This window comes from Pseudoliparis swirei, chromosome 1 (assembly GCF_029220125.1).
Source record: "Pseudoliparis swirei isolate HS2019 ecotype Mariana Trench chromosome 1, NWPU_hadal_v1, whole genome shotgun sequence".
NCBI lineage: Eukaryota > Metazoa > Chordata > Actinopteri > Perciformes > Liparidae > Pseudoliparis > Pseudoliparis swirei.
Window position 1 is genome coordinate 8,451,598 of NC_079388.1, and position 14,192 is coordinate 8,465,789.

The 14,192-nt window shown below is 42.7% G+C and overlaps 2 protein-coding genes across 2 annotated transcripts; both read right to left on the reverse strand.

The window, feature by feature from the left end:
* Positions 1-4,654: 4,654 nt before the first annotated feature.
* On the reverse strand, positions 4,655-7,440 carry mrpl24 (mitochondrial ribosomal protein L24). Its single transcript, XM_056413595.1, has 6 exons — positions 7,402-7,440; positions 7,016-7,202; positions 6,372-6,467; positions 5,936-6,039; positions 5,572-5,702; positions 4,655-5,205 (listed from the first exon to the last, which is right to left on the reverse strand). Exons 2-6 carry the CDS (start codon positions 7,196-7,198, stop codon positions 5,069-5,071), a joined length of 651 nt encoding a protein of 216 aa, XP_056269570.1. The 5' UTR covers positions 7,199-7,202; positions 7,402-7,440; the 3' UTR covers positions 4,655-5,068.
* Positions 7,441-8,528: 1,088 nt separating this feature from the next.
* LOC130193202 (hepatoma-derived growth factor-like) lies at positions 8,529-13,354 on the reverse strand. The gene is made up of 6 exons (XM_056413630.1): positions 12,773-13,354; positions 11,162-11,238; positions 10,713-10,851; positions 10,052-10,207; positions 9,764-9,946; positions 8,529-9,627 (listed from the first exon to the last, which is right to left on the reverse strand). Exons 1-6 carry the CDS (start codon positions 12,857-12,859, stop codon positions 9,607-9,609), a joined length of 663 nt encoding a protein of 220 aa, XP_056269605.1. The 5' UTR covers positions 12,860-13,354; the 3' UTR covers positions 8,529-9,606.
* Positions 13,355-14,192: the final 838 nt, after the last annotated feature.

Genomic DNA, 14,192 nt, shown 5'->3' on the forward strand with positions numbered 1-14,192 from the left:
CAGGTGCCACGGGGGGGTTGGGACTGCGGTCCGAACGGGTGCGATGCTCGGAGAGGAAAGGAGGGAGTTGAGAGAAAGTGGAGTCAGTTATGAAATCCTGAACTGCCCACTTTTTTCACCCAACAATCGGGATGGAGATGGCGCATGCCTGTCAAAGGGGGTTGGGAGGGGTGACGTCTAAAATAGCCGATGTTATAGGCTATGAAGTGAGGAGAGATTTGCCTCTATGTTATTTATGTATTTTTTTGGACAAATACATGAGCCTGGAGTCAGCACAACGGAGCTGCTGATTCTGCTGCTGCAGGTATACTGTGTTGCAGTCACCTGTTCTGGGGGAGGAGGCTGACAGAGCAAACAGTCTCCCCTCTTGCAGTTGAGTGGATTGTTGGTCTTTTTAAATCACCTTGAAGAACTTTTCATGACTCACCAGTTGATTGCAGCATCCTGAGACAGTCACAGTCAGTTATCAGCTTCAATCTGCTAGGTTTGTTGGACACATTTCATTTTAGACCCCGATGCAGTATATGTCCACAAATAGACACACAGCGATAGTGATTTACTAGCAACAAGTAAAGCATACAAATATATTTATTGTATATACAAACACAACATCAATCATCTTTTAGGTTGTTGTTGTTGACGAATGGTGAGGCTTGGTCCCATCCATGGCCACCTTAACCTGCATGGGGGCATCTTCTCATCTTCAAGTAAACACATTGAAAACATGGATTTAACAAAAAAAGCCAAGAGTGGTTAAAAATGTCCAAAGTTGAGGATGAAAAGCCTGGTTTCACATGAGAGCGAGACACGGTTATCGTTCCCATGGGGCGAACGGTGCACATCTGCCTCTCCCGGAGGACATTCATGGTGCTGCACTCGTTACAAAAAAAGGGATGGATGTAGTTTGAAAAAACAGAGCTTGAGAGAGAAATACAACTCTGTTCTGATAGCGTATTATTGGAAGCATGTTGACACCTTTAACCTGTGAGTTGGGGCTCTGGAGCAGATGCCCACCCACAACGCTCAATAATCCAGCTCTGGTGCCGTCATCAGTCTCATTTCTGTTTATGTGGACAATTTATAGCCCGTTATAAGTTACGTATGTGCTCAGGGAACTCTTTGGTATCTTGCCACCTGTGTATATAACACAGACATGCAAAAGACAAATAAGGCCGATACACAAGTGTGATCCACGAGTGTGTACCGATGCCCTCCGACAAAGTGAAATGGTGCTTTGTAGGTCGTCCTGTGGCTCGGCAGCAGCGGTTGGTGCTTCACGCCTGAGGAATCTGACACCCAGATACCAGCAGGACTGTCTGGGAAGGAAACGTAAAAGTTCAAAGAGCAGACAAATATCAGAGGCGTGCGTTTTTGGGATCATCCATGACGGACTGTCACAGTGACCCAGACTGAGTCAAGGCCAGTCAGCAGCTACGCTCACAGGAAGACGTCATCCTCTCTGCTGTCACTGGTCTTCAACAGCAGGGTGGTAGCATGAAAACAAAAGACATCCTGAGAACAGGAACTTCAGTGAAAGAAAGAGTCAATTTCTTTACAGCTGCTTCTGACATTCCATGGAATTTGACCTTTGACCCGAGTGTAGAGCGGGACAAGCGTGGGAATAACTGGCCGACGATCTTGTGATTAAAAGAAAGCGCCAGAACAGTAAATACATGTACGATGAGAATGTTTTTGAAACGGCAGTGTGTCAGCACAAGCCCCACCGCCGGGGGTCACAGCGGGCTGGTGGCCAGCGGGCCCACCTGTGTAATGCCAGTAACAGAAAGTGTGCATTTTAGACACAACAGCACCTTCTGTTTACCCTCTTGGTTAAATATCCACTGCTCAGAAGATTGTGGGTCAGAAGGACCCGAGAAGCAGGCTGGCTCACATACTGCAAAATGCAATGGGATGTCGTAACATCCTGGTATTTTTGGCCTCATTGTTATGTGTCAGTGTTGTGTGTTCCCCCCTCCCCCCTTGTTTTACCTTCAGGTGCGATCACTTACCACCTGAATAGGCCTATCCGGCTGCGCCTGGGCTCCAGAAGGCAAGCTGGCCAATCAGCTGAGTGGGGATGTACACACTGACACTGCTTGGTGTGCAGGTGTGTGGTGGGAGGTTGAGGACAGTAGGTAAGTTCGGGGTGTACTCATGTACTTTATGTCTAGGAACTTGATGCTCCCTCTGTATTGTTTTGACAGAACTGTGTTAGAGAAGCAGGTGAAGCCATTTTGTTTGTTTATTTTCATAGAGGTAGTTAGCCAGGCCTAGTTTTGTGATCTGATTTCTATTTATTTGGAACAACCACAACTGTCTCAACCCTCTCCCACGTCACAGAACCTTTGTTTTTGTGTTCACCACATGAGAATAAATCTTATTTGAAACCGTTACTCCTACTTTTGATCTATTTTCACGTATTCCCCTAGACCGAGAAGGGGACGTAACGCCGTGTCTCAGACCTGCATACAAGCTCACATTACATTTTCCAGCAGCCTTCAAACAACCAACCTATAATTAGACACTATCATTATATTGTAGCTGAGCTTAGATCATCAAGTGAGTCAAGAGCAACACTGACATTTAGTTTGAAAGTGTCTTCAGATGTTCTGGAGATGTTCAAGCGATCACTTGTAGTTTTATCTGCTAGATCTGCACAGAAAGCCACTTATCACATGTGGACAGAAGTAACGAAGCTCTTATGACTTCCAAAGCATTTTGTTAGAGCAGCCTCCCCCACCACCAGGTGGGATTCGTTAGTTTACGTGGCCGAGAAGTAAATGCGACTCGGCTAAAACAGAAGCACAGCCTGCAGTTTATTTGTACGTATTGTTAATCCTGCTTGAGTCATGTTCCGCGGTTTCATTTCACTGGGGTACCAGAACTGCTTTCGACTCACCACGTAGCAGAGAAGACAAGGTGGGCTCTCTCAAAACTCATTCGACCCAAGTTAGGGCAAATGAAGCCATACACGGGTGCCACTTCACTAACATTCCACTTCCCCTTGCTGTAAGCCCAGACTGAAATCCATACAACACTCATGCAATGACAGGAAAGATGACCAGCCATTGAATAATTTTTCCGACCATAAAAGCTAAACCTCAAAACCCTGATTTCTGCTGACTGGCTGCTTTTGTTCCCTCTTGGACGTGATGTGGCAAACTGGTTCAGGACGGACCAGTCTGGGGAAAGTGCTGCCCTCATCCCCTCACGCGCCAAACCAACGGCTTGTCATGCTTTCTGCATGATGGGTACTGGGCTGACCAGAAAATAGGCTAAGGAGAGCCAATGTGACACTTTAACGCAGATATATGATTTGTGACACGTCGTTTTTGTTGTGTTACTGCCTGGCAACAAACTTAGTTGCTTCTACAGCTGGAAATCTGGCAGGTCGGGGTTTAAGTGAATCAGTACTGGTTAACCAACGGGGGGAACATATTTCACCATCTCCCTCATGAATTACAGATACATGTGCAGTTGAGGGGAGCTTAAAGAGGACTGGGCTCCTCTTCATAAGATACAAAGGTCTATTTTATCTTCATTTGAACACACTTAAAAGGCTATAGCCAGGATTATTAATAATACTGAGGTTATGAAACCAAATTGAAATATTTGACCAAAAAGAAACAAACTAAAAAATGAAAGAAAAAAAGATTATTTTAAATGCTGAAGTTACATGGTCTAAATGTTTCAGAACCTTCTCCACACTTATTTGATATATTTCTTATCTTATTTGTATCCCTCGATTTCTAATCTATTTGTAATCAGTTCATGTCACTACACATACATCAAACACATTTGCAAAACCATGTCTAAAGTATTAGTGCTTATTTGAATATTCTTAAATGTAAGTTTACTTTTACCGTCACTTTTTTTGCACTACGGTACACATACAGGATTTTTTTTCTAAAAGTTGTAGTCCTATAAGTGACTGTGGATCACTTATAGGACTAAAACTAAATGATGTATCTGTAAGTCTAATAAACTCAGAACTGACCACAACAGATGGTAATGTTAATTTGATGTTGGCTGCAAGTTAAAAAAACTGTAAAACTGAAATATGTATAGCATGCATAATAACTTAATCATAAATCCATGACCAAATGACTTCCTCAGTGAGATCATCGTGATGCCAAAGCTGTAACACGTCAGAGATAACATGCAGCGCCAGTGTATAACAAGTCAAATGAGGTGAGTGAGAACTTTGTTGAAGCTTCCAAGTCTGTCGTCTCCTCCCGAGCCGTTGCCTTCTGCACAGTCTCCCAGACACGCTGGAAAGAGAGACTCATTTGTCTGAAGGTTTTGGGAAGCAGCCCGTCTGCGCTTCTGTAAAATAATATGACTATTTTCAGCCTTTTGACTGATCCAAACAGGCTGCAACCACCACCATTGTTAACCCGGCCAATACCACGATTCGGGTAACTTTCCAAACTTTTAGACTGTACATACGTAAGAATCAATTCACGACACTAAATGTCAAGTGATATTCTGTCCAGGGCAGATGCTACTGTTCTACAAGCTTTCCTCTGCAGCTTCATTAATGTTTCATTCCTGCTCGGTAAATATCTTCGTATCCGACTGCTGGGGGAGAATTAGCTACATTTGTTCCCTCCAAATTAATGCATGTTGATGCTGATAAATCAGAGCCAAACACTTCAGTTTTTAATTTCTTATTTAATTTAATGCTATTGTTGTTTGAGACTATCCGGTTCCTCTATTGAAGCGTGAAGTGAACCTCCAGTAGACGGCAGAATAAAAGATATTGGATTACGTGTGACATTTATTCACAATTACAAAGAGAGGAAGTGAATTCAAACTCTGATGCCACACTTAATAGAGAACAATTTAAACTAATCAGGAAACATTTGAGTGGCAGGTCTGTTTCACCTCCTCAAATGTTTACAAAGCTGTCATTTCCTTCATAATATGTATGATGCACCAGTATTTTATCACCCATGTGCCTTGCTCATGTCGTCGTCAGTCTCTTTTTAACACTTCATTCTGCTCGACTCCATACCGAAACACGGTGACTTTCAGAGTCCTTGTGAAAACTGGGGAGCACAACTGGTCAGTACCAGTAGGACCGTTTGTTCCTTCTGGTCTCCTGGATGCCCATTTTCTCCATCACATCCTCCTCCAGGGTTTTTAGAGACGGCACATAGGTTTTTTCAAGAGTGTCTTCTGGACTTGTGTCTTTCGGACCATCTGTAATAGCATAAAGCAAAAATGCAGACAGCTTAAGAAGCATAAGAATAACAAAAGGTAAGAATCTGAGCACTCTGCCTTAGATGTTTTATTGGACGTCACGTTGAGCAAACTAGCTACATTTCAAAAGATACCCTGAAATTTAGGGAGTACAATTAAGTTGGGCGGTTGTTGGGCATCGCTAAAAGTTTACACTTTCCATGTGTCTTTCACTTTAGAATCAAATGCTTTTCTGCCACTACAAAGCAGTCCAACTATATCACTCAGACACCTATTTTTATAAGTGAAGATGGTGGAAAAGGCCTTATGTGCTGACTTTGAGCTACGTGTGGAATAAACTTCTGAAATACATACACACACGCTCACCTTTCCACTGCTGTGGCACGATGCCATCTCGTCGCTCCACAACGGGTTTCGGGATGATTCGACCAGTCCTGAGCGACACTCGGACTCTATCCCCCTCCTCTGTGAATTTCCACTGCACATTCGTGGGCTTCCTGTAAGATCAGTATCAGCATGTCATAATTAAATCGTTCGTGAAACCAAAGATAATGTCCTATTGATCTACTAAAAATAACACTGGGCTATTTTTTTATATCCTGAAAGCAGTTTGAAGATTGATAGATTCAAAACAGTCTAGAAAAAGGATTACAGCTCATTCAGCTGTTAAAGTCCTGAGTTGCGTGTGAACATGCATAGCCACAATCGTAATCAGCAATGTTTACTGTACCTATCCGACGGGTCGATGAGTGCAACATCGCGGAGCATGATGGGAGCCTCGCTGGCAATGTACGTCCCTCGGTAATCCTCAGTTTTTCCAATATACCTGTGATGCTAAGACAGAAACCAACCGTTCCAACTCTCAAACCCAAACAGGTGGTGGCCAAATGGCTTCTCATGGCCCACTTTGTCAGCTTGTTTCAGCCTGAAGTTCTACTAGACATCTGACTCCATCTGGTGGAGCGAAATAATAAATATGCAGTGTGTGACAATGCTACAATGGGAACTAACTTGGAAACTTTACTCTTGATTTCTGGGGGAAATTGACAGGTCATCTCAGGATGCAAAATTATTTAAATGCACACTGAAGATGTGCACATAATTTGATGCATTGAATTAGCTTCTAGTTACATTCATCTGGTAAACAGATCACAGTAGTTTCTTACCGTGTTCAGACCCTCCAGAATAACCCAGTTTCTGTGTCGGAAGACTTGGATCACTTTTCCTTGCTTCCCTTGGTCCTTCCCTGTGAGAATCTGGACCTGAGAACCGAATGAAAAGAAGATTCTTAAGTCTATGTGGTACAAACGCTCTCTTATTACAGGTACACATTAGTTTGGTCAATTCAAGTTTGGCTAAATAATGCCGGTCTCTATTTTATTGGAGTAATCTCCATGAATTATTTATGGGAATTCCCTCTAAATGTATTAGTGAATGTACACAAACAAGTGTGAGCTTGGAAATTATTTTTAGTGCTCACTCTTCTGAACAAAATAGTTCCTTTCAAAAGAGTTAAGTAAGATGTAATATGTGTGTGTGGCTCATAGCTTCATGAGAACAGTACGGTTACAAAAGTTCTCAGACCTGTAGATATAGACTTTTTTTTAAAGGCACAAAAGTCAGAACTTAATACTTTGATCTGTACTTAACTTAAATGAAACGTGGTCACCTTGAGACATCACAAATAAAAAAAGGCAAACACATTAAAGTCTTAAGTTTTCATCTGGCAGGCCTTTGTATATTTACTCACAAGGACTTTCAATTGACAATGTTCGAATAGAAGACGCGAGACTCGGCTGCGGCAGCTCACCGTGTCCCCTTTGAGCACAGACCAGTCCGCTGGTGCGAGCGGCTCCACAAACACCTTCCTCCTCTTCTTCCCCGCAGGATTCAGCCTCTTCGCGGCCACTGTCCACGGCCTGTTGGTGCCGAAGCGGTAATCTTTGGGCACGACCACCCGGGCTGCCATCGACAGGAGAGCGGTCAGCCGCATGGTGCTGCAGGGGGCCAGGTATTCAGTCAGTACATCAGCCTCCCTTCACGTCACGACTCTCCACACAAGCTATGCTAACGTTGCTAACGTTGTGTTACAATACGCACGAGAATATTAGATACGACTGCTTGCTATCTTGTCAACACGTCGTGACAACAACAACACAAAGGAGTAACGTATCATAACATGCAGGAAGATCTTACCCTCTGTTGTCAATGTCACATGTAGCAGCCAAGCAGCACTGACCAACACTGCCATTAGCAGGTAGCGCCTCCTAGTGGACAGGAGGGTAAGACATGTCAGTACGCATGCGCAAATCATGTCGGCTGTTGGGACAGGAATTATTTTTTGGGGGGCAGGTGGGCAACGAATAGCAACTTGGCCTTAACTGTACTCCAGATGTACATTTCAGTTTACTTTGTTGGAAATCTGCATATTACCGAGTCCAAACTGTATAATATCGCAAAAATGATCACTAAAATGAGGCGTGCAATTATGAACTACTCTTGGTTTGTTTGAAAAGTTACTCGTTGTCCGCCTGCTTGAAACCAAAGGTTACACAATACCAGGTTTATTGAGTGTTTAAAAAAACAACCCATCATTGCAGAGAATAATGTTGGTTAAGAAAAACACAATGACTAAGACCTTATTGTGAGGTAATTTCGAGAAAGAGGAAAGGGATCATCTACAATTATCAAGGATTTACTGCATATAAACAAGACAAAAAACATTTTCTTTTTGTAATCAACATGTTTATTAAATGGACTGGCAACTACAACAGTAAACTAAGCAGCAGATTAAGCTGAATGATAGTTTCCGGAAATAAATGATAAAGCTTAACCAAGAATTAAACCTTGACGCCAAATCATACCCCTGGCAGTCCGGACATGAGTGGGCCACATAGACCATTGTATTGTTGGAGATCAGTGATATTTCTTGGGTGGGGAGAAGCTGGTTTAGACCCAGCAGCCAGGGTCATTTTCACTGGATTGAGGCGAGGTAATGGTTGAGATTTCCCTCAAGTCTACGAGTTGGTCACCTGCGGGCTCATGTTGCCAAATACAGGAAGAAAATCTAAAGCGATGACGACGACATCCAAGTAACACGGTGAGCAGGCCGAGCATTACAAAAAACACTTGAACCTTCAAAATTACCAATCGTGTAAAACAACAAACACCACATGTCTAGACAAATGTTGAAATAAAACACATCTTCAGATCACAACTTTGTTTCACAGCCAAAAATAATAAGACCATTGAAGTAAAACACTCATATTCCAGTTAAGATGGATGGAAACCAAAAGTTCAGAAAACAAAGTATTACAGATGAATCTCTGTTGTCTTCTCATTTTAATTCCTACCAAAAATCACAACATTGTACAGATTATGTTTGCATTGACTGTCAGCAATACATTTGAAGAAGGAATCTAGTTGGTAAAACCAAATTAGTGAATGCAGCGTGAGCTGAAAGGAGCTTGAAATTGAGATTTGATAGTTTTGCCTGTTAATTTCTCCAAAAAAAAGTTGTCAATGAGTAACGTTTACCCCCGACCAACGCCACAGTGTCGATCCTGAGTGCCGACACGACCACATTCAGGAATGTCTTTCTGCTTCCAACAATCATGAGCTGAAGACTGTTACAGAGGGGTTCAAACGCGTTATAATCCTAATAGCTCTTCTCAAATGGGCTTTAAATATCCAACCTGGTGAAATGAATTACGTACATTTGGTCACATGAAGCATTCACGACATCAAAGCAACAAAACCTGCGTTGCATAAAAACATCCCACAGTGAACTCGACAATGGCAGGGGGGAAACTAATTCTGGAAGTGCAACTCATCATGTATCCAACGACTGAATATGTGATTTAAATGACACTGAAAAGCTAGGTGAAACAAATCGGAAGTAATACATTAATTTTATGAATTAAAGCTGAGAACATGGGTGAAAATGTGTTCTTATTCCTGTACACTAAGTTTTAAAACCATCAGATGGGAGTATTTATCTTTTTTTTAATGGTTTAAATGTTCTCCGTTTTTATTTTGTATATATTTCAGTGTTTATTCCCTCTAAACTGAACAATGTTGTTGACACCTAGCCTTCAGTCTTTGTAATTATGTAATTGCACTTAGAAATAAAAAATATATACACACCAAAATCCCATTTATAAATGAGCCTTAAAGTGCTCAGTTCAATTGTTTGAAATCAGATCAGGAAACTTTTGTTTTTTGGGATATATGATACCCCAAAAATGGCAAATGAGGATTTGTTTGTCTCTCAATACAAACACAAAGGTTTTTTAAATTATTCTATTAATTAAACAGCTGAAATCTGGCGTTCAGCTGGTAAATATGTTGGTGCTTCCAGAGAAAAGAGTCCGGTTCTTGGATTTCTTCCGAGAGTTGACGTTAAGCACTGTCTGTCACCGGCTGCAGGGAGAACAAGGAGAGGATTAATACATTTAGTGTCTCCGACATGGAACATAAACATGTTTTGCATGGTCCTTAAGTATATAAACTTATATACTGTAGAATATTTACAAGTCCTGATGTTGCCGAGTCTCACCTTATCCGCTTTTAGCTGGCCTCCCGCTGGAGCCTTTTCCTGGCCCTCTGCTTTCGACTCGCTCTGGGAGGAGGGGGCAGTTGCCTTGGGTGCAGCCACATCGTTGAGCTTGGCCTTAGACTTGTTGCGCTCTACTTTAAGATCCCCTCCTGCCTCTGCATCTTTCGGCCGCTTGGGTGATGCCTGACGAAAGGTTTGCCGAAGAGTCAGACACAGAAAACTCAACTATGAACCGAATGTGACGCTCTCAACTTAAAGCTGGGTATACTTGACAAACTCAAAGCTCACCTCTGTGGACTCCTCAGCTTTTCGTTTAGCTCCGCCCCTATCATTCTTCTCGTCGATGACGAGGGCCCCTTCATCCTCATCACTGCTGCCCTCTGCATCGGCTTTCTCCAAACTTACTGTGTCCTCTGCTGCTGGCTCTTTGTCCTTCTTCGATGACTACAGGCCGAGATTTAAAGTTGAAAGGAAACAGTCAAAACCTGGAGTTGGACCCTCAAGAGCCGACACCAAATTCTCAATGTCTTTGAGGGGTAAGCATGGTGTGTATTTTGAGCTGAAAAGGATTTTGCCAGGATCTTACATACATGAGGATTTATATGGAAATATTTTGCATTGAAGACAGGTGTTGTGCTTTCTAGCCAACAAGAACATGTTTATTGTCTTTGTTTGCATCCCTGTGATTGCACCTTGAGGTCATCTCTTTCCAGTGACTATCCAGCAGGTGTCCTTGTTTTGACCCGTTATAGTAGTTTCACCCTCATGGCCCAACAAGTGCGTTGATGAGGCAGTGAGTTTGCCAAAATCTGATCTGCTGTCACTTTTGGTTTTCTTCAATTACAGCAAACACAATTTCTTAACTGATATTTCATGGGGAGCACAACACAATGTACATTACTCACAGTAAAAAAAACACACGACTGCCCTCTTTCCTAAAAATACCCACATCGTTGCCTTCGTGTGTGACCGTGGGGTTCTTCTCAATCTCCCAGAGTCCCTCAGCAAAGCCTTTCCTCTTGTTAGCTTTTCCAAACTTCTCCTTATTTTCATCGTATGAGCACAGATCCTTGGCCCCTAGGAATGCCCTGAGGAGGTCAAATACAACTAGTTTTCTAAATGTGTACACTGAAGCACATCAATTCCAAAATGCGTAAAAGGCAGAGATGGCCATATAAGTAGCTGTGGCTATTATATTATGTGGATAAATGACAACATATTCTACTAAATTCCTATCGTGTTTGTGATAAATGATTAGCCAATTACATTACATGATTATTGTAATGCTACTAAACGGAAACAAAAATTAGTTCTGGAAGAAATAAGGATGTTCCTTTTCTTCAATTATGAATGTCTTTGGTAATATTTAGACTGACAGCATTGACACACTATACTCACGTCTCATGTGTCCCAAAAAAGAACACCTGGTACTTGTTGGAGGGGGTCTTCACGGCTCCTTCAGGTAACTCGTCAATCTGTGAATTATGAACACAGTTTATTGAGACTAGAGGCTGATGAGAAATAATGAAAAAACAACGCAACTCTAAGGGAAAATTATAATGCAGAACACAAAGCCAAAAGGTATTTAATGTCAAACTGATGACAGTCATTAGTATTCAGAACAACATTACACATTTAAATACAATAACTCATTTACACTGACTAAAAGAAAGAGCAAGAAAATCATTGTTTGATAAGATTGAACCAGAACATATTTTGCATTTTCATTTGATAGATGAATTAATAATTATTTTCCTTTTTATGTCACTGGAAATAAATAAACAGTTTCCACAGTAGGGGTACTTATGGTAAATGCTCATTCAAGTCTGACCAGTCTCTTATTGAACTCTTATGAGCCAATTAAGGAGCAGGGTCAATGCACTTCTGTTCGACATCCTTGCAATGCACTGTTTGGCTCATCTACTCTGCCACTATATATATGTGTTTTTAAAAGAGCACGGCCAACCACACGCACAGGATGTCCGTTTGCAAACTGACAGAAAGGCGTTTTGGGCATTCCCAGATAGGGGCCATTGAACCGGGATAGGTGGGGCAGGACCTGTGGCCTGCTGACAAGGGGCATGCTGATAAGACTGAGAAAAGGGAGGGAAGAGGAGCATATCAATGACACGACCTATACTACTCATGTGTATTAAGTGGCGCTCTATGTAGTGCTTTTCTCATTTACTCACGTCATATGCATGAAAGTATTTAGAAAGCTGTGAGAACTTAAAACAAAATTACATTGTCTGCCATGCTGAATAATAATAATTAAAATGGGCTGAAATGTTATACTGTTAAAGGACCTTTTAGACATTACATGATGGTCTTTATGAGCCTGAAACTAATGTTACCGTAATGGAGGAAACCCTCAACTCATTTGTCGCAGTAAATGTGGGCAGGCGGCCGTGTTTACAAAGTATCAAAGCATATGGCGACACAAGTAGCCATGTGGCGTCTGTAATGCAACAGTTATTAAGGAAAACAACTTATTTTGCTCAGCTGCAACTCAGTTAAGTCACAACGTGGATTCCGCACTAGTGTCTTAAGAGAGCACAACGTTGCGACCGGAGAGACGTGTGCGTGTAGCGTGTCATGGTCGTCAACTTGTAGCCGACCTTCTCTTAACGTCAGCCAAAGGCTCTTTCTAACGGGTAGCTCGTCGTCACCCCGATGCTAGCATCGCGAGGCCCCGGGGGCGCGTGAGAATGAGAGCAGCTAGCGGCAGCATTCACGTTTTAACTCGTCGGTCGAGCGAGGCAACGAGGCGTCTGGCCGATGACTCACTCCAACGTCTACAGCTAACTGACGGTGGCGGCGCGAGGCTCGCCGTTCGGATGCTGGGCAACGTTAGCTCACGCGACACCGCGCGAGGCTAACTCATGGTAGCTAACGCTATCTACCGTTAGGCCCTGCAGGTAAACAAGCGGTGAGCACGGGCGGTCAGAAGGACCGGGGTCAATACCGAGCCGTGAGGTGGAAACAAGGCAGATAACGGCGGGTGCTTACCCTCGCAGGCCACTGTGGATACCCCTTCATTTTAGCAAACACAAGATCTCCGGGCTTGTATTCCCGTTGCCTGTTGGACCTCGGCATGGTTCTTGCAGAGGTGCCTCGCAACGTCAGATAACCTTTAAGGAGTTGAACTACAGTAGCGCAGGTGAGTATCGCTGGTGGTATTGTGGCACAGGGTCCCGGGTCGGTCCACACCTGCTGCAAAACAAGCCCGGCGTCGGTTTCTCATCCAAATATCAACCAGGCGCGGAAAAATTGGAGCGAAGACGAGGCGGCGATTTTTTTTTTTTTTTGTTCTCCGCGGATTCTGTGCACCGTAATCACGGCTGGAGATAGCGACGCCGGTTCGGCGCTTGAATGACGTTACACTCCGAGTAAACGCGCTCACGATTTGGTTTTATCGTTATCTTACAATCCACTGGCTCGTCCCACGGACTGTTTGGGTTTGAAATTGAAACCCGCCCGCAGACGCGCCCCCAATCTGCACAGTAGCGCCCCTCGTGGACGCGGAAGGTATCGACTTCATATACAAAGATAACGCCACTCATTTTGTAATCGCGATCAATAAAAATAAAACATTCACCTAGACATTTGATGGACGATTGTTTGACTGAGATATATATTCACATGCAAATGTATTATTATTTTTGATGCTTGTACTTTAATCAACCAACAATAAACGGACCTGATCAATTTACATGGCTGGATTCATTCGTACGGAGTCCCAAGGTGAGCGATCTCTGTGGATTGTGTCCAGTTTTTGTATGCTGGAATACAACCAGGGCAAATATGTATTTGATTTCACACATAGCCTACATGTATACATGTGCAATATAATCACAACACTAAACGAGGTGTTGAACTACAATTTTGAAACTAAGACCCTATTCGAGATAGGGCCTCACTGCCAATTAAGAGGTGGCATTCATGTCTTGTCATGTAAGTTAATATTGTGCTTTATTGGTGCATATTTTCGAATAGATGTATGGCAGTTTTTGAGCCTTTCTCCAACTTACCAACACATACTGATCATTTCTTTATCAACTAAGGTTACCATTACCATACATCTATATCATGCAACAGCCCACTGTCACAAAACTGCTTCAATTCTAATGTTTGTCCTTTTTTAATTAGACAAAAGTATTTAGTAACCAAAACATTAGACCTAAAGGTGAATTGTTGGACACCTCAATTCCAAACCAGGGGCATTAATATACTGCTCTAACATCCTTCAGTCCTCAGATTTTTGGGAGAGTTAAATGTTTTAGGACATGGCTGCAGGGATTGGTGAGGTTGGCCACTGAGTGAGTTTAGGCGATTTAACCTCGCTCAGTCTCTGGCCTAAATCCTAAAGGTTTTTGATGGGTTGACACCAGACCTGTCAAGTTGTTCCACACTACTCAAACATTTTTTG

What these genes read in the sequence shown, in the direction of transcription:
- mrpl24 (XM_056413595.1), bottom strand. Translation starts at nt 7,198, where the DNA reads ATGCGGCTGACCGCTCTCCTGTCGATGGCAGCCCGGGTGGTCGTGCCC. An exon ending in TTCTGGAGGGTCTGAACACG is followed by an intron (nt 6,040 to 6,371) that starts GTAAGAAACTAC and finishes TTTCTGTCTTAG; the next exon opens with CATCACAGGTATATTGGAAA. An exon ending in CTCATCGACCCGTCGGATAG is followed by an intron (nt 5,703 to 5,935) that starts GTACAGTAAACA and finishes CTGATCTTACAG; the next exon opens with GAAGCCCACGAATGTGCAGT.
- LOC130193202 (XM_056413630.1), bottom strand. Translation starts at nt 12,859, where the DNA reads ATGCCGAGGTCCAACAGGCAACGGGAATACAAGCCCGGAGATCTTGTG. An exon ending in TCACACACGAAGGCAACGAT is followed by an intron (nt 10,208 to 10,712) that starts GTGGGTATTTTT and finishes CTCGGCCTGTAG; the next exon opens with TCATCGAAGAAGGACAAAGA. An exon ending in GCCAGCTAAAAGCGGATAAG is followed by an intron (nt 9,628 to 9,763) that starts GTGAGACTCGGC and finishes TTCTCCCTGCAG; the next exon opens with CCGGTGACAGACAGTGCTTA.